General features: G+C 36.8%; 1 protein-coding gene across 2 annotated transcripts; it reads left to right on the top strand.

Moving 5' to 3' along the window:
* The first annotated feature begins 7,918 nt into the window (after positions 1-7,918).
* On the top strand, positions 7,919-20,303 carry LOC121300427 (zinc finger protein 131-like). Of its 2 annotated transcripts, XM_041229003.1 has the most exons (7): positions 7,933-8,076; positions 12,042-12,180; positions 12,989-13,090; positions 13,917-14,061; positions 14,183-14,886; positions 15,906-16,036; positions 16,702-20,303. In XM_041229003.1, the coding sequence occupies exons 2-7, from the start codon at positions 12,057-12,059 to the stop codon at positions 17,269-17,271; spliced, it is 1,776 nt and encodes a 591-aa protein (XP_041084937.1). In that variant the 5' UTR covers positions 7,933-8,076; positions 12,042-12,056; the 3' UTR covers positions 17,272-20,303. The 2 variants fall into 2 exon arrangements, with proteins under 2 accessions (XP_041084930.1, XP_041084937.1); XM_041228996.1 differs by lacking the exon at positions 12,989-13,090 and having other exon boundaries at positions 7,919-8,076.

Genomic DNA, 20,303 nt, shown 5'->3' with positions numbered 1-20,303 from the left:
ATGAGGCAAAGTTCACTTAGTTTTATTGTTGTGTACCTTGACAAGCTTACAAGAGTACAAAACGTATTTTGTTTTTGACAGAGAACATGTATTTATCATAAAAAAAAGAGAAAACTTGTTTTTTTTAATACATTATCAATTTTCACCATCTTAACCTCAGAGTGGTACATTCCAAGGAGGAAACAGCTGCAGAAGCCTGTTTTTTTCATTTTATGTTTTTTGTTTATTTCTCTGGGGCGAAAAAGAATTAGAAGTCATAATGAATCTGTTTTGGAAAAAAAAAAAAAAAAAAAAAAAAAAAACAGAGAACAGTAGTGACCCTTTTAAAATTAAATTATTATAACGTCTATACAGTATCAAGCTAAAATAAAAAGGCTGGCTTGTTTTATAATATTATGGACCTAGTAGGTGTTTTAAATGGTAAAGAAATGTGATCTCTCTGTCCTGTCAAATCCCTTAAGAATTGAAGGAATTAAGATGTGTTGCCAGAAGATGTGCATCATAGAGAAAACATTCCTTGACTAGATGAAAAAGCACCATTATATTAAATTTGAAGATGTTGTCAAGTGTTCTGGAAAGTAGAAATACTTTTTTTTTTAAAGCTTTCAGAAAGTGCAGTCAGGATTAATGTGAGCTGCAGGAAATTCACAAGTTCATTCATTCAGAAAATCAATCACCCTTCCCTGTTAAAAACAAAGCCTGGAACAGAAAAGAACAGATTCATGAACACCAAACAGTGCATGGCTACTAGAAGATGGGTGCATTGATAATTTGTCAATCAGCTCTGTTAGCAATTACATGGAGTTCTTATCTCTTATGTGCAAAGTGTATGTCATGGTAACACCACATTTTGACATATCATACCAGAGTAGTTTGCAAAAGTCTGTAAAACTCACACATACTTTAAATGATCTACAGTACATTTGATATTGACTAATGATTTTTAGACCCTGATGTTCATTTTGATGTTGTGCTTTTTATTTGCACTGTAACCTTTAAGTGTTTGTTTGTGCTATTAAACTGGACTACCAATACTGATATATACAAACACACTCACATATTACAAGAACAATATAAATATATGGAGCTGATCAAAGTAGCTGCTGAAGCTTTACTGTTCCTTCCATTACTTGTGTCTTTGTGACAAACAACATGTACATGTATTTCTTGGCTTATTGACATAGACGGTGCAACAATGACCTTGGCAGATAAAGTGTGATTAGTCAGCTGATATGAGGAGGGTTCAATGTTGTCAGCCTTGGAGACTAAAATCCTTGTGTAACCCCAGTGCACAATAGTATAGACCCAGCAAGCTTCCCCACAATGCCTTCAAATGTGTTTCAGCTTCCTTAGCTTTGTTTTTTATAATAATAATAATAATAATAATAATAATAATAATAATAATAATAATAATAAAATAATTTAAAAAGGCTTATACAACAGTCTCCTATAACCCAGTCACTAGATAGAAATTACTTTTTAGGTCGAACTCAGCCTTTGGCTGGAAAGAAACCACAACCCATAGATTGAAGTCTGACTGTTGCATTGCCAATACAATTGGCTTGACTGTTTGGTATACACTGCCAATTAAATTTGATAACATTTTGAAAAAGATTGTCATGCGATTTTCAAGTTTTGGAAAGAATATGTCAAAGAAATGATTATGTCTTGATTATTGTGATTTTAAGATATATAATATTTAATAAGTGATACTATTGCTATTAATAAGCTGTAGAAATATCATGGATTGATTGGTCTTCTAGACTCTTAAAGCAAACACTACATTAAATATTGATGTTTATATATTTCTCTCTCGTGATAAATATACAAGATTAATGATTAATTTGCATGGGTTAGTGTGTTTACAGAAACACTTGGCAGGATCACATGCTCTCATTTCAAGTTAATTTTCTATTACTTTGGGAATGTTCAACTTGGGAGGATAATTAACTTTTTGAAACCTGCTTAATGTAACTATGTTACAAAATGCTTCTTGTTTTTGTCTTGTCCTAAACTACAAATGGTGTCCATCTCACGAAAAAAATATTAAAAAAACTTCTATTGTCTGTTTTTTAATTTGCTTATATTGTACAGAAGATAGAGATATTTATGTGTCCTTAAGTTCAATCATTCACCCTTTGATGACCTTGAAACATATTGTGTCTGCTGATTTATTCCAGTAATCTGTGGAATGTGCTGGCACTGACTGCAGTTTAATGTTTGTCTTTTCCAAAGTAAATCTTTTTTTTTTTTTTTTTTTTTTGCAGTTATTGGCCATCTATCAAGGCCGTGAGGTCTTGCTCAGCCTGACTGAAACGGAGCTGAAGATTGGAGATCCAGCATTTCTGTACCGTCAGCACCGGTTTGTCCACCTCTCATAAATCAGCCTCTCGTTTAGCCATCGGTTAGTGTTGTAACACATTGATTTTAATACTAAGCACTAAATGGCTAAACATTCAGCAAACTTTCTTTTAAAGACTGTGGGTGCACTAGAAGTGAACAAGCAGCACATAGTGCAGCACAGTTACAATATTCTTGTTCCAGTAAATTTCTTGAATAAACTTTTGCAGTTAGCCAGGTGTTAAATGTTTGGAACTTTACCATAATGTTTAACAGTTATAAGAAATGTGCAGGACAAATATGGCTGTAAGCCAATGGAACTAATATTCAGTAGTTACTTACAGTCATTTCTGTATTTAATTTAAAGCTGTACGCATATATACATGTTGTAGTGCTATACAGCACAGTTATGGTGGGCTTCTTATAATGTTTTTTCCAATTCGATTGCAAACATGCCTAGTATGTTAATATTTAAATATTTAAACGTTGAGGAAATTAAACAGAAAAAAACTAGCTCTAATACAGGGCTTCTCAAACTTGGTCCGGGGACCCCCTGTGGCTGCTGGTTTTCATTCCAACCGAGCTCTCATTTACTTAACTAGACCCTTAATTGAACTGATAACTTGCTTAATTAGACCTTTTTACTTGTTTTCCACTCTTGAACAGCTGCATATTTCAAGTTAGCAATAAGATTTTTTAATTTTTATTATTTAGTCATTGCCAATTATTTTCTCCTAATTTGATATGTCCAATAATTTTTTTAGGCTCAGGTCACCGCTACCACACTTGCGCTGACTCAGGAGCGGTGAAGACAAACACATGCTAGCCTCCGAAGCGTGTGCAGTTTCACACTGCGGACTCACCATGCAGCCACCTCAAAGCGACAGCGATGGAGGACAATGCAGCTCTGAGCAGTTTACAGGCTAGCCCACAGATGCTGGTGCATGGTGAGCCGAGGACACCCTGGCCAACCTAACCCCCACCCCCAGGTGACGTTCGGACAATTGTACGATTGGCAACAATAACTTTAGAACCAACCAATGCATCCAAGTCGTAATAAGAACAACTGTCTGTCTTGATAAAAGGTTCAACCTGGAAATATATGTAAAATAAAATACCACTGTTTACTTAAATTAAAATAAAAAAAAAAAAAAAACTTACTGAATGTGTTAAGTTTATTTATCAGTATTATTATGTTAAAGAATCACAGCATTATCTGCCCTTTATTGTCATTGTAGTGGTAACTAGAGGGAGCACTGAGTGCACGAGTAGATAACAGCCTGCCAAGTAGATAAGTTAAGGCTGACATAGTGTTTGCCGGTCACAGGAGTAATCTGGCATTGCTGCCATTCTTCAGTTCTGGAGGACAAACTGAGATTTAAAAAAACTAGCAGAATATTACAATTTTTTTTTTTTTTTTAAAAGTAGCAAAAGAATATTTTGTGATTTTTTCAATTTTATTCAGCATTTAGATCGACCCAACTGCTTCATATACAGTGCCTACAAAAAGTCTACACGAAAGTCTATTTTTTTTTTGCACATTTTGTTGTGTCAGTACCTCAGAGTTTCATGTATTTAAATGTGGATTTTTCTCCACGTATCTACATGCCATAATCCACACTGTTAAGGGGAAAAAAGCTTTCAATGAGAAAAAAAAAATAAAAAATAATATATATATATATATATATATATATATATATATATATATATATATATATAAAACTGAAATATCATAATTGGGTAAGTCTCCACCGCTCTGAGTTAAAACTTGGTGGAAGCACCTTTGGCAGCAATTACAGCTGTGATTCTGTTGGGATAGGTCTCTACCAACTTTACACACCTAGATTTAGCAATATTTCATCATTCTTCCAATTCCAATTTCAGCCTTCTTGATAGGGCAGCAAGGACTTCTCTGTACTTTGCTCCATTCAGAAACATCCCTATAACATGATGCTGCCACCACCATGCTTCACAGTAGGGATGGTGTTCTTTGGGTGATGCGCTGTGTTGGGTTTGTGCCATTTAGGCCAAAAAGTTCCATTTTAGTTTCGTCAGACCACAAAACTTTTTGCCACATGGCTACAGAATCTCCCGAGTGTTTTTTTTTTTTTTTTTTGCATCATTCAAACGGGATTCAAGGTGGGCTTTCTTGAGTAATGGCTTCCTTCTTGCCACACTACCATATAGGCCAGATGTGTAGAGTGCTTGGGATATTGTTGGCACATGCACACTTTGACCGGTCTTGGCCATAAAAGCCTGTAGCTCTTGCAAAGTTGCCATTGGCCTCTTGGTAGCCTCTTCTGATCAGTCTCCTCCTTGCTCGGTCATCCAGTTTGGAGGGACGGCCTGATCTAGGCAAGGTTTTGGTGGTGTCATACACCTTACACTTCTTAATAATCGTCTTCACTGTGCTGCAAGGGATATTCAAGACCTTTGATATTTTTTATACCCACCCGTGATCTGTGCCTTTCAACAACTTTGTCCCAGAATTATTTTGAAAGCGCCTTGGTGCTCATGGTTGAGTCTTTGCTTTGAAATACACTACACAGCAGTGGGAACGTACAGGAACTGCTGAATTTATCCTTAAATCACGTGAATCACTACAATTTAACACAGGTGGAGGCCACTTAACTTGGTGTGTGATTTTGAAGGTGATTGGTTACACCTGAGCTAATTTAGGATTGCTATTACAATTAATTTTCTACATATTTCTAGAATAGTTTTTTTCACCTGGAAAATGTAGGGTACGATGTGTATATAAATGAAAAAAAAAAAACACCTATTTTAATACATTTTAATTCCAGGCTATAAGGCAACAAAAGGTGAACATTTTGAAAGGGGGTGTAGACTTTCTATAGGCATTGTAGAAGCAGGTGGACTCAGAGCTCAAAGGTCAAACCAGCAAAAGTTAGCAACAATTTAGAATTTGACTGAGCCAAATAGTAAAACCATGTAAATCTCAATATTAGAGCAACATCTGAGCCACTCAATTATTGTAAACTTCATAGAGAGATAAGGGATGGTGTAAAAAACAAAAAAACTAAACTAAAAAAAAAAAAAAAACACATTAAAATGACATTTTCAGAAACACTTATGTCCTTAGGAAGGAATGCAGGTACAGTATATTGGGGTAAATTATGCTCCGAGAAGTTTCTTATTGCATAACATACACTGAAGTTTACAAGTTTAATTTCCAGAGGAGTGAAAACCCTCAGCATACCATCTCATGATCTAATTGGCCAGCTAGATATAAAACCGTGATGTTGCTTCATCCCTTGTTGCTTTCTATTGCCACTTCCATTCTTGTGGGTTCCGATTACTTTGTACACATGGGAAGGGAAACCGTTCCTCGTGCTCTCAAAACAATGTCTGAAAATTAACATATGCACAAATATTTACAATAAAATTTAATTGAATTAAGTTGTGGTATGTTTTTGATAACTTGTTTGAGACTTTTTTAGTAGCAGGTGTAAAGGAGCAAAGTTTTGCCCCTGTGAAAATAGAACACAAATTTAACTCAAGATCACTCAGTTATATTGAATTTTTTTAGGCTAGCTAAACTGCAGTTTACTAACTTTGCATTCACAACAGAAACAAGATGATAAAATTAATAAATGTATTTAGATAGTCTGTTCTGGGTTTCTGTTTGATCTCAATCTGGGAACATTTTAATCTTGATGAAATCACTTTTCCCTACCACCTTTAAAGTACAACACCTTTGCCATGAAGTTCAAAGAAAATTGAAACAATGCTTAAAACACATCTCCTTCTGTAGTGTGCAGATAATTCTTACAGCACATTACTAACAAATGATAATCACCATGACCCAGATGAGACTGAAAAGTATCCAAGATTCTTAGTTTTTACCAACAGAGGTCTCTGCACAGCTCTAGATTCAACGGGACAAATAAATGTCAAGACACCTACTGAAATGTGACACACTTGGCAATGGATTGTAATGTTCCTTATTGATATACTTAAATCTATCTTAACCCATTTTATAGTGCTGAAAAATTTAACACATGTGTAACTAACCAGAGATTGTAAGAAAAAACAATAGTCAGCACCAAAAACGTCAGAATAAATTACACAACAAAGGTTGTGCAAAGAGATAAAGCAACCTTGCTTTATTAGACAATCAACACATTATCAGCACACTTCATCATATACAATAAACCCAACAATATAGTCCATAAGGTTTCTTACTAAACCCTCAGTCGAAACTTACGGCCCTTCTTTGATCCACAACGATTTCCTGTAGACATCCAGAACTGTTCCAAGGTAGGAAACAAAGTCCTCTCCATTGAATCAGAATGAATTATAATCCACAATGTTATCTTCACTCACTGCTTTGCAGGAAGCCAAACTCTCATGGAACAAGGAATGCTATTTTCAACCAGCAATTCTTTATAGCAGATAAAGAGTTCCGCAACTTTGATTTTGTTGAATAAAAGAGCAAACATGCACCAAGGCATGTCTGTCTTGTAACGTCCCCCTGATTAATCGAAAAGGGTTTTATTTATAGATACCTGTTTGGTCAGTTGGTTACATTATATTCTATAATAAAACAGTTAAACCTGTGTAACAAATCACAGTACAATAGCAGTAAGTGTTTACTTATATATTATATATATATATATATATATATATATATATATATATATATATATATATATATATATATGTTGTGTGTGTGTGTGTGGGAGCTCACACACTCCTCGAGGTGGGTCAATTTTACCCCTTAAAATTAAATGCCAATTTTCTAAAAGATAGAGACCTGGTGTTATGATTTTTATTTTTTTTTTAATATTATTTTTAATTGATTTTTTTATTTTTTAAAGCATTTACACTTAATGAAAAACTTAAATGTATAAAACATATGTTCTCGCTAATGAAGTTCTTGTAACGACTCTGATACATTATAGAAATGCAGGACCGCTCTGATCCGCCAGACATTAGTGTGTGTGCTGTGTGTTTCTGTGTTTCTTAAATAAAAGTGAAAGTTTGCGATAATTTATTTGTGGTGTTTGCTACTTTCTACCACAATTTAAGTGATCTGCTCTGCACTTATAAATCATTATTAACTGTATTGACTGTTTAGTTTGTTTACACAAATATTATGGCTGAGAAACCGAGGTCGTACTATTTGTTGACAGTGAACAGCTCGTTAGAAAATGATCGGGCCATAAAAGAGAAGGGTAATCAGCACAACGGAGCTGTTCTGTGATAGGACGCGGGTATATAACCTATTACTTCTGAAGATTAACTAACAATGACTCTTTTCAAGTATTTACGTTTTCATTAAAGTAACAAAAATAATAATTTTCATAAATGTAACAATTTACTGATTTTCATAAATAAAAAATAAATATTCCAAAAAAAAAAAAAAAAATAATAATTACATATGTCTGTGGCATTGGCATCGGCGAAGTATGTTTCCCTCATTTCGGGTGTGTGTAAACATGTTTTGTAGCTTTTCTTCCCTGGCTGGAAGGATGATACTGATGAGTTTGTACCCAATCCCAGTTAAAGAAAGTTCCGCGTTACTGTTGCCTAGCAACGTCGCCAATCAGCGCCCGCGCCCGCTCGTAGCGTGGGGTCTGCTGGGAATCCGAGGCCGATCGGCAGCGACCGCCCCTTTTTCTCTTGATCGGGAGAGGATCGGCAGAGAGAGAGAGAGCTTGGAAAGTCACACCACCGGCAGAAACTGCTAGGAGCAGCGGAACCCAACAAAAGGTGGGTTTGGCGATTGGTTAGCTAAAATAACCAAGATTCAACCGTTTTTATTTTAGATCTACCTGTTAAAAAAGCCAATTTTAATGCGCGATTTGATGACGTAATGGCGGTGGTCAAACAACAAGCAGCGAGAGCAGCGGCCTAAAACGGTATTGTAGTTCTTTTACATCACATATTTTGCTGAATAGATTTAAAGTAAATAGTTGCCATTAAATGTACACCAGTGTTGTTAAGCAAAACTTGCAATGTCGGTATTTCTTATTTTGCTAAATATAGACACGTTTTTGAAGTTTACTTTTAAATAGGCCTTCCGCTCCGGATACTTACTATAGATGTGCTATTGGAGACCACCCACCAGCGCTCTGATTGGTCATCTTCTTCTGAGTGAAAGCTTTGTGTTTATTATTGGTGAGTTGTCATTACCAGGCTCAGCCCTGGTGGTTGTTTTCATTGGTCTGGTGTCTCTTGATTGATAGTGGCTCTTGACATTCGCTTGCACCGATTGGACGAATGTGAAATAGTTGTCAGGCATTCCATCCGTGTATTGGTTTCTTTAGAATTGGCATTTTAACAAGTATAATAACTATTCAGTAATCGGAGTCCTCGATTCACACATTTGTATTGAGCAATTTGCAATCGGTTTCAGAATAATTGACTTCATGTTCAGAGGCGAGACAAAAAGACAGTAATTTAAAATAATGTCAACATATAGACATGTGATTGCTGGTAAATATTGCAAAATTTGAATATGTCGCGCATTAGTACTATCTCACACAAACCGGACCACCTACTGTTGTAAAATAATCAATCTTATTACAGGACGTTAATGAACCATTACATTCTTATCTGTATATTCTACTGTACATACATTGACGCAATGGCGTGACAGTGGTTGAGCAAGCTGCCAGTTGCTTCCTCCTGCGAAACAAGAGAAGAATTAGATTCGAACTATTGAGATGAAAGTATCAGAATACCTTAACTTTAAATTACGCATTTTACAGAACCTAAACACTTTAGGTTATGCCAGGCTGTAGCAGCGGCGTTTGTAGACTATTTTATAGGATTGAGTGCAGCAGTACATCTGATTCTATATGACGGTGAGCTTGCCATACATTGCCCTGCATGAGTCAGGTCTTGTCTGCCCAGAGAAAACCACAGAGCTGAGGACGAGGGAGCAGATCTGGGTACAGTCCTATACCACTTCTCCACTGTCACACACTGAATACAGTGTACAATTTCTGTTTCCTCTGAACACCTCCCAATCACAGCAAAGAGACAAGGTGGTTCTGTTTGAATTTACACATTTCTGTTTGAAACTTTGCAGCCGAGTTTACATTCTATAAAAAAGTTTAAAAGGCTAAGAGACCAGGTGACAATTTATGACAATTACTTAAAAGGTAATTTGGCCAGTTTCATGACAAATGTTGTTGACAGTGAAGAACTTGCAGTTTGTAGACCTCAAAACATTAAAGGACAATGTGTTCTCCTAAAACACAAACACAGAATGTTTGTAATAAAAATCCTGAAATTTGAGTTAGATTCAGCTACAAATTACAGGTGCTATATTTCACAAGTTTTCAACCCAAATCCTGGAGTACCCCTGTGTCTTCTGGTTTGTTTGCTTTTCAGATGAGCACTGTTGTTTAATTTAAACCTTAATTGAACTAATAATTTGCCAAATTTTATTGTTTTTAGTTCATAAAAGGTTGGATAATTCAAGTTACGTAAAAACAACATTTCATTGGTAAATTGAAATCTCCAATTGCTCAAAATAATTAAAATGCTCTGATTAGGCAAATTATTTGTTAATTAATGGTTCAATTAAGTAATTGGAGCTCATTTGCAACAAAAAAATGACTCCAGAATCAGGGTTAACAATCCGTGTGGTAGTTGATAAACTGAAATTTCATTATTCACTGGATAACACTGTGTAACTATTTATTTATTTATTTTTTGGTTCCTGGGTAGTAAGTGTTATTTCCTAATTGCTTATGCCTCAAAAGTATAGAAAATGGCTATTATTCCCCACAAACTTTGCTTTTGTGACCAGGACAGTGATATTTTGAAATTTACCTATTTTCCAGAACATTCCAGATAGATTCAGTGCTGAGTAAACTTGGAGTAACTTCTAGAACTTTCCAGTAATATAAATAGTAGTATAAATACAGGGGCCTTAAGCCCACCAGTTCAGTTTAGTTCCAGCTGCCTAAGTGGATACATATCTGCATTTTTCTGAGATGGCATCAAGAGGCTGCAATGGTGGCATTCCTGATGGGTCTCCAAGGCGGTTTTACCAAGTTTTCCTGCTATCTTTGCCTTTGGGACAGCAGGGACACCAAGGCGCACTACCACAGGCGGGACTGGCCACAGCGGACCGATTTCTCTGTGGGGAGGAACAACGTCAAGTGGGAGCCACTGGTGGACCCCCGGAAGGTGCTGATGCCACCACTGCACATCAAATTGGGCCTTATGAAACAATTTGTCAGAGCTTTAGATAAGGAGTCGGCAGCCTTCAAGTACCTTCAAGACTTGTTCCCTAAGCTGTCTGAGGCAAAGGTCAAAGCCGGTGTCTTCGTCGGACCACAGATAAAGAAGATCCTGGAGTGCAATGAATTCCCCAAGAAGTTCACTAGTAAGGAGAAAACGGCTTGGAACAGCTTTGTCGCAGTGGTTCGGGGCTTCCTGGGCAATCACAAGACCGAAAACTATGTGGAGCTGGTTGAGACTCTGGTGAAGAACTACGGCACAATGGGCTGTAGGATGTCCCTCAAAGTCCATATCCTTGATGCTCATCTTGATAAATTCAAGGAGAACATGGGAGCGTACTCGGAGGAGCAAGACGATCACTTCCACCAGGATATACTGGACTTTGAACGCCGCTACCAAGGACAATATAACGAGAACATGATGGGAGACTACATGTGGGGGCTGATTCGTGAAAGTGATTTACAGTATAATCGTAAATCCCGAAAAACTACTCACTTCTAAATCTTTTGTAGTCATTTTTGTATTACTTTAGTATAAATACATGTTAATTTGGATTCATATGTTTTTTATTTCTGACTTTATGTGAACGAAAAGACAGTTTTCTCATTGGAAATAGGTAAATTTCAAAATATCACTGTCCTGGTCACAAAAGCAAAGTTTGTGGGGAATAATAGCCTTTTTCTATACTTTTGAGGCATAAGCAATTAGGAAATAACACATACTACCCAGGAACAAAAATTGTGTTACATAGTGTAATATAACAGCTCTAGCTCAAATGTTGTTGTGTAAGTAAACATCTTCATGTGTATGACCTGATAAAATAATTACCACACAGTGGTAAGATGTATCTCTAAATAAATTGTTAATATATGGGATGGACCAGTCAACTTCTTTAGGGCATATTAAGCATAGAACCTATGCAAGTCAAATGTTAGTTATTATTTGTTGATATGTTTCTTAATAGTAACTTACAGTACATTGAAAAAAAAAAAAGTGTAAAATAACAATTTCTTGCGCGTGGTTTAAAGAAACAAACGTCTCAGCTGTCTTTGATCAGCACAGCTCATTGAACCAATCCTCTATCTTCACAGTTTGTAGACTTATAAATTTACACATTTCTGTTTGAAACTGTACATCCTATTTTACATTCCAGGGCAAACCCTTGCTGCTTTTTCATTTTTACTATAACAATTTATATTAATATTTGATTTTTCATTCAAGCTTGCTTGCTGAAATGTGTTAAACTTAGAAACTAGTATTTATTGGGATTGGGTTCGGCCAAACTAGAATATTAACCAGGGTGCATTGTGCCTTTGACATAAACTGTTTAAGTTTAGTTGTGATCATCCCGATAATACCGATAATCGTGTTTACCAGATTTGAGTGATTATTAAAGAATCCGATATCGGTATGTATTTTTGTTGCCTGACTGTATAACATCAGTGATGACATTGTATGTTTTTGGGGTTTTTTTTCAGGAGGAGTATCCAGTCATGTCTGCAGAAGTGATAGTGGGCTGTGGAAATGAGTTTCCAGCCCATTACAAGGTGATGCTGGACAGACTGAATGAACAGCGGCAACTGGATCAGTTTACAGACATCACACTGATTGTGGATGGTACGTAATCAAGATACATGATAACAATAGCATCTTCATTTCTCCATCCAAAATCTTCACTCTTTTGCAGCGCTCCAGATAAGGTTTTGGTCATTGAGAAATGTACTCTCCTATTTTGACACTTCATGAGTAAAATGCATTTTGAGTGAGTAAAATGCAACATTACCTTGAAGTCATGAGTGTTTTTAGTAAATACTGTACATGCAAACTCACTGCTGTGCAGCAGCATTGCTATGCATATTCTGAATGCATTATATTTAAATAGCATGTATAATTCTTATTTGTTCATTGCGTAACACCCAGTACATAGTTTATCTGGAGACCTGCTCTTTTGTTTGTTTACATTCAGGATTTTACATGCCTGTTAAAATCAAATATGTATTGTATCACCTTTTATCATTTATGCATTAACTTAATTATTATTATCATATATTTCTTTAAGCATTTAAAAAAAGAAAGAAAAAATACCATATATCCGTATTGATTCCAGGAGTCATATTTCATTGTAAATGTTGGTAGATGGAGCAAATGCATTATACATGTTATTTGCAGTACCAAACAAATCTGACTAGATGTCACTCTTGCAAAAGCCATATTTAATTCTGCATTCACAATGTCCATAAATATCTACTGCAAATTGGGGAGAAAATTAGTGGCAACATTTAAAAAACCTATTTATTTCTATTTGAAGCTTGTATTTGTTTACTTGCCATGTACCTGTGATGCTGCATTTATTTGTTAAGCCTTGTCTATGGTTAGATACTATGTGATGCTACATTCATCCCCCTATCGACGTTCCCATCAACAGGTCACCAGTTCAGGGCTCATAAGGCGGTTCTTGCTGCTTGCAGTCAGTTTTTCTATAAATTCTTCCAGGATTTCAAATTAGAGCCTTTGGTGGAGATTGAAGGTAGGTGTGTATTAAAATGTGTGGTTTATGAGTGTGTTCACAAGATGACATTGTTAGTTACCATATTCTGAACAGAATTTCCAGCCTTGTCTTAAAATATTTCAAACACTAAACAGTTAGATCGACAAGAATGATTAAATCAGGTGCATTGTCATATTCAATATAATTTTCAGGAAAAGTCTAAAAGTTTTAGTTTTCACTTATTAGACTTGGACATAATGAAGGTGTCTATAGGTATGTCACAAAGTTTGTTCAGCACAATGTTTAGCATTCGTATGTGATTCTGTGTGTGGCAGGATAACGTCACAACCTAAGCTGTTACCGGCAGGAATTAAAGATTCAGAGACAGAAGGGCAAAACACAGGAACAAACAAATTGCGGGACGAGGACCGATTCAAACAAAACAAGCAAACATAGGCTGAGCAATCACCTTCTTTACCATTCATCAAAATGCACTTCACAACACAGGTCAAAACCACTCCCCAAACAAAGGACTTCTACTCCCCTTTATATAGATGGCCACTCCCCAGTTAGCACTCACTTACCTGATTGGGGAATGGACATCCCTGTGATTGTTGGCATGGACAAAACTACCTCATCCCTGCCAACCTTACATTTCCCCCATGCACTGTTTACACATGCAGGGCTTTTGCCCTGCCACACTGTGGATGTAAGCTGCATATAGCTGTAATCTATATATACGTCTGTCTGTACATATGTCACACAAGGTCTCTTCTATGATTTGATCATTTCAATATGAAAAACGTTTTTTTTTTTTTTAAACAAACAGAAAAGTCACTGTTTGTATTTTGGTGTACTCTTGCAGGGGTCAGTAATTTGGCCTTTCGTCATTTGATTGAATTCACCTACACAGCCAAGCTTGCAGTAAATGGAAATGAAGAAGTCAGTGATGTGTGGAAAGCTGCAGAGTACTTACAGATGCAAGAGGCAATCAAAGCTCTCAACAACAGGTATTGTTAAAAGTGTGTAAAAAGTTAGTAATTCCTAGAAATGTTATGTCTATACTGAGGATAGTAAAAACTTTTTTTTTTAAATGCAGGTATTGATTAGTTCCTTTTTTTCCCCCTTAAGGACCAAGAGCAGTTCACCTGAGGCCTCGAAGCAAAGTCCGACAGAGACAAGCAAAGCCAAAAAGAGGAAGATAGCAGAGACCTCGAACGTTATAACAGAAACGCTCCCCTCTATGGAGACAGAGCCAGTGGAGATAGAGGTGGAGATTGCTGGTGGGACAATAGAGGTGGTGGAGGATGAGGGCATTGAGGTGGTAGAGGAGGTGGCAGTACAGCCAGACAAAGATGCCAGCTCCCAGGACACCTCGGACGATTCTGCCCTGGTTTTGCTGGCTGACATCACCAGCAAATACCAGCAGGGTGAGTCGACCCTGCATGTGATGAAGAAGGACGATGAAGCGAGCAGCACCACTGATCTGGAGGGGGTTGCCACTGGCAAAACTCTGGAGGGCATCGAGGTGGTGGAGGTGCAGATATCCCACCTTAATAACCTGTTCCGCTGCGAGAAGTGTGACCGCTCCTTCAAGCTCTTCTACCACTTCAAGCAGCACATGAAGGTGCACTCAGACAAGGCCTTTGTTTGCCCTCACTGCAACAAGACGTACACGCGGGAGAGCGCCTTGAAGCACCACCTGGCTTGCCACCACTTTGAGGTGGAGGAATCGCGCCGCCAGCGGCCTCAGAAGAAAGTGCATGTATGCGGATACTGCGAGAAGCAGTTTGACCACTTTGGCCATTTCAAAGAACACCTCCGGAAGCACACAGGTGGGCACTTGAGGGTGTTTTGGTGGGTGGCTAAACCCTCCAATGGCATCTTTATTTTTACATGAGTAAGGCTATTGTGTGACTTCCAAAGGTTAAATAGAAAAAAGGAAAATGTTGCAGTGAATAGTTTTATTAAGTGAAACCAATACAAGGATACACTCACACTTAAAACATCAGTGTGTTGTCAGTGACCATTACACTGTAAACCCTGATCAGTCAAGTTTACTAAAAAAAAATGTTGTGAAAATAAACTGTACAAGTCCTGCAAGGGCTGATGGGAATCTAGTCCCGTTTCTACTTAAACCATTTACGTTTGAACAACTAAAGTAAATTTAAATGTTAAACGAACTTAAAATGAATGAGTGTTATGAATACAATTAGAATTTTTAAGTTAATGTAACTTGATTTAATTTATTTAGAATGCCTTTGGGATTTACAGTATACATTTAAGAGAAAAAAAAAATCTCTTATTTATAGGAATGTTATGGGTTTGTCTTGTTAACTAACATGATTTAGCTGTGCCTTGGATTTCATGATGTACTGGTTTACCGAATCAGTTGTAATAGTTTATTTGTTACCAGCCCCAAAAAATTAGGAAGAGCTGGAAGCAGCTTTCATTTCTAATGGAGCCTCAATGATGATATCAAGTTTAACTGGGTTTGCATGATCAACTACAGTGCAACTGTGGCTTAAACCGAAATAGTGAGTTTTGACAGCCGAAAAATTAGCCACCAGTTACATTCCAGCAGTTGGAGCCTAGAAAGATGGTTCTAGTAATTTTTTTTTAAAGGCTTTCTAAGGAGGGTAGGTCCTTGAAGTATTTTATTTTGGCTGAAGGTTCAGATTCCTTGCCTTTATACTGGCACCTACACCTGTTTGAGCCAGTGTGTAAGCTGTAAATAGCACTGCTTCATAGAGCTGAATTTGGTCTATGATCTGTATGTCTCTTTGTGAAGACATGGTTATGTCCCATTACTACGACTGAGTATTCCACTAATTTTTTTTTCTTTTTTTTCTAGGTGAGAAGCCTTTTGAGTGTCCAGACTGCCATGAGCGCTTTGCAAGGAACAGCACACTGAAATGCCACATTGCAGCTTGTCAAAACGGTGTTGGTGCGAAAAAGGGAAGAAAGAAGCTTTATGAATGCCAGGTATTTATTTAATAGTGCAATATATATGCATGCATACACACTCGCACACACACGCAGGCGGTCAAATTTATGGTGTCATCGTCCTTGAAATGGAATGATGGGATATTTATTTCCTCTTTTATTTTTAATCCCACTCAGTCCCTGTACTTAATAAATATCTTGGTATCCATACATAGCTAATCACCTCCTATGTAAACATATGCAAAGGATTTTATATGATCAAACTGTCACAAATCCAGTGGTACCCCAAAATGTTATTTATTTTTTAGGAATGCAGAACATCTTGTCTTCAAATATATGTTAAAGGTTAAATGTAGTGGTGCTACCAGTTGGGACACTTGTTTTTCATTTTACATCAAAATATATGTTTCTCCAAAATGGTGATACAATATTTAATTTTATACTAGTTTTGCCAGTCACCATACTTATTAAAAACTTGGACCCTTTATCACTGTGTCTGTCTGTCTCACTGAATACAATAGCACCCTTGAATTTTCACAAATCTTCACCACGATATGTTACTGCATTCTAGCAGTTACTGTCATGTAATCCGGCATACTGAGACCACAGAAACAAGCATCTGAAAAATGACTCTTCCTGAGTGGCTGCCATTCCTCTTCCTCTATGTCCTTTTTTATAATTCCCTCCCGCTTTGCCTATTGCAGGTGTGCAGCATGGTTTTCAACAGCTGGGACCAGTTTAAGGACCATCTGGTGATCCATACAGGAGATAAACCCAATCATTGCACTATATGTGACATTTGGTTCACCCAAGCTGGAGACATGCGTAAGCATCTCCGGGAATTCCACGCCATTCATGAAAGAGTGGTGACTGAGGTGGTGGTCCCGGAGCAGGAAGATGTGGAGGATGTGCATGTGGAGCATGTGATGGTGGAGCAGGTGCAGATTGAATCATCAGAGGTGCTGGAGACCATCCAAGTGCAGGTGGAGTCAGTGGAAGGAGAGGAGGGGAAGGAGGAACATGTTCACATGGACCAAGTCCAGGTGGAGGAAGAGAAAACAGCTGAGATCCAGGTGCATCAGCCACATGACGAGCAACAATCCTCCGAAACACTGATAAAAGAACACATAGAAATCCAGGTGGAGCACATCCAAAGCAATGCAGTACAGCACTACCTGGAAACAACTGTGCAGGATAGCGAGGTCCCAGTGGAACAGGTTGAAATACAGGTGGAGGAAGCAGAGGTTGGGGAAGTGCAAGTAGAAGATGTGTAAACTGAGGATTAAGAACTGCATAATTGCCTGACTATTTATCCCGTGGGGTGCTCGCCAGGCTTTGCTAGTCCAACCAATACAAACGACCACCATTTGAACTCCACTGGCTTTCAATATAATAATTTAAACCTGGTGCTGGTAAACGTACAGGAATTCAAGGATCAGTATAAATCTGACACCGAAGTGTTTTCTTTTTACTTCGTTTACGATGAATTTGTTACTATCATATATGTGACATTGGATGGAAAATAAGCTTTGGAGCATAGGTTTTTGTTTTTTAATTGCTTAACACTGCAGCTGATTTTCCATTATGATTTAGAGAACAGTACACATTCTTCCTTACATGGGGAAAGTGGAGTCTATTAAATGTATTTTTGTGGCTGAAATGTAGTGTACTGGTCCTGCTTGCCTGTTGGTGGAAAGGGCATTTGCTACTTCATTATGTGAACCCCACTATTTAGCAAGGATATAAATATAACTCTTCAATCTGTGCTTAGATATTCTTGGAACAGGTTGGTTAAAGTCATATAACACATTTACAGATATGCCAGCGTAAAGCTGTGCACCCGAGAACAATCAGTTTAAGTGTATAACCACAGTAGTTCTTCAGGAAAATAAAACTGATTGGCATTTTGTGTCACCTTAGAATTGCTCTATTGAACATACTTTTTCTCTGGCAATTGTGAACCTGCCAGGTTTGGGGTACTGTCATTTTACTTTATAAAACACATTCTTTACATTTCCTCCTGGATTTTCATATGTCCCTTTTTTTATATAAAAAAGAAAAATCTATGTGTCTATGTTTTTTTCCCAGTGGATAGTGCCACCAGGTTTTCAGTTTATTTATCTTCTACTGGCTCATTGAAAAGCTTGGCCAACAAATCTCCATTCAATAGCTTGTCAAAGGATTCCATTAAGTCTTATAAAAGGAAAAGAGAAAAAATCAGTACTATTGTGTGGATCAGATCTCTTACCTCACGCCTTCCTTTGGCTGGCTGAAAGCCAAACAGAATTGTATCTTCTGTCAAAAGTGAATAGTTGAGCAGAATGTAAAAATTATTTTTAAATATATAATAATGCCGTTTGTGGATGTCATCATGATATTTTGTGTATTGCAGTGTAATAGAACTATTTAAAACTTAAAAAAAAAAAACAATAAAAAGTAGAAAACTTCATATTATATTAAGAAAAAAGTTGTAGGTGTGATATAGCTGTTGGGATGGGGACGTAATGCTGGTATATACAGTGTTATTAAAGGCATGAACCACAGGGTTTATACATTATGTACCCTTGTACATCAATTTGGAAAAAGGGATAGAGCATTGCAGATCCTCAAAATTGTCTGGGGGCGGTAACCCTCAGTTCCACAGATTGGCTTCAACCATGCCTTGCATACTTCAAGATCAGCGTCAACCGCTAATCTACTGATTGTTTAAACAACTTTTAATTCCCATACACAACAAAAACTGTTTTGCTACAAGTAGTATTATTCCTGACTTCTGAATAACACTGTATTACTATGAGAATGTTTCATATCATCAGTTATGTAATGACCCAGCTGAATGCCCTGGCCCTGTGTTGATACATTGTTGCAAATATTTGTACCCTTCCCAAGCTCTTTCTGTATTACCTGAAGTTTGAATTATTTTACCATGCGTGCTTGTTGTCATAGTAAGACACTGTTGTCAAAGATGGAACTCTTAAAGATTTGGTATGTATTTTGCCTGTGTGTAGTGACAAGCAAATGGTAATTATTTATTCAAAATACTTACCAATATGCAATGTTCACTGTTTCACTTAAATTACCAAAATTATATTTCCCAGCCAAGCAACTTACATCTCTTGTAAATGTTATATTGTAATTCATATTTAAGGAATGGTAATGGACTACATTGCCAGAGTTTATACATATGTTTGTGATATTATTAGGTAAGCAACAAGGTAATATTTTTTGATTATTAGAATTCCTTTCCATTGTAGGTTTTATGAAAAACAAAACCCAGGACTGAACTTAAGTTTGTGCATACAGATGAAGTCCTACTAATTCTTCATTCTGAGAAATACAAATTTTCCAAAAGCAGATGGTAAGCTTGGTGTCAACCTTTCTCAAAGGTTAGCAGCTGATGAGTCTGTATTACTTGGACTAAAACACACTGTGTGTGAAAATAACTGCTAAAATCTGCTTTCTGGTTTGTATTGAAAAAGTTCTTGCAACACAATTGAGCTTTAGGAGTTACAAAGCATTGTTTCTGTTTTGTTAGAAACATGTTATTTACTGATACTGACTTCCACGGCTTTGCTCATTGTTTCATTTGATATATATAAAAAAAAAATGTTGGTGGATATCTGTGTGTTGGTAATAACTAAATGTTTGTATGGGTTATGGCTTCAGGTATGCAACCTACCTTCATCATACAGACTTGTACATGTACAGACTATACAAAAATGAATGTCTAGAAAATGTACCATACATTTCCAGTAAATCTATTGCAAATAAACAAGTATTGTACCTGTGCACGTCCAAACAAATACTCAGTTCTGCAGTGACAGGAATTTATAAGGAAGTGGCTGTCAGCAATGAGTTTTCTTTATTATTTTTTAAAGTACATTGTTCTGTAATACAGCTCCTTTTCAACACTGGTAACATTATAATACATGTGTAACATAAGTAGTGCTGAATCATAGGTGTAGTTTGGTTTGTAAATATTTGAATCAATGTGTACATTGGAACCTTTAATAGTACATTAGTTCTTGAATTCTGATTGTTTATTAAATAATAAAGAGCAGAATGCATCACAAAATGGCCTTTTCCTACACCTTGGTTACACTTCATTACTACATTTTGTCAGATTTATGCAGTTTTATGAAGCATATGTAGGTAATCCAAAATCATTGCTAAATCAGAGTCTAAAAGAGCAGTCCTTAATTTGAAAGGAGTTACCTTTTTAGACTGTTTAATGATTAATGACAGAGTATTATACACACTAGATATCTGCAGTGTTTTCTTAGAAAGGTCCTTCAGATCAGCTGGC

This window comes from Polyodon spathula, chromosome 2, assembly GCF_017654505.1.
Source record: "Polyodon spathula isolate WHYD16114869_AA chromosome 2, ASM1765450v1, whole genome shotgun sequence".
Lineage (NCBI taxonomy): Eukaryota > Metazoa > Chordata > Actinopteri > Acipenseriformes > Polyodontidae > Polyodon > Polyodon spathula.
This window is presented reverse-complemented; position numbering and strand designations above follow the sequence as displayed.

Bases quoted from the DNA above. Each gene is read 5' to 3' on its own strand.
- LOC121300427 (XM_041229003.1), top strand. From the start codon at position 12,057: ATGTCTGCAGAAGTGATAGTGGGCTGTGGAAATGAGTTTCCAGCCCAT. The intron at 13,091-13,916 runs GTAGGTGTGTAT...GTACTCTTGCAG, and splicing joins GCCTTTGGTGGAGATTGAAG to GGGTCAGTAATTTGGCCTTT. The intron at 16,037-16,701 runs GTATTTATTTAA...TGCCTATTGCAG, and splicing joins AGAAGCTTTATGAATGCCAG to GTGTGCAGCATGGTTTTCAA.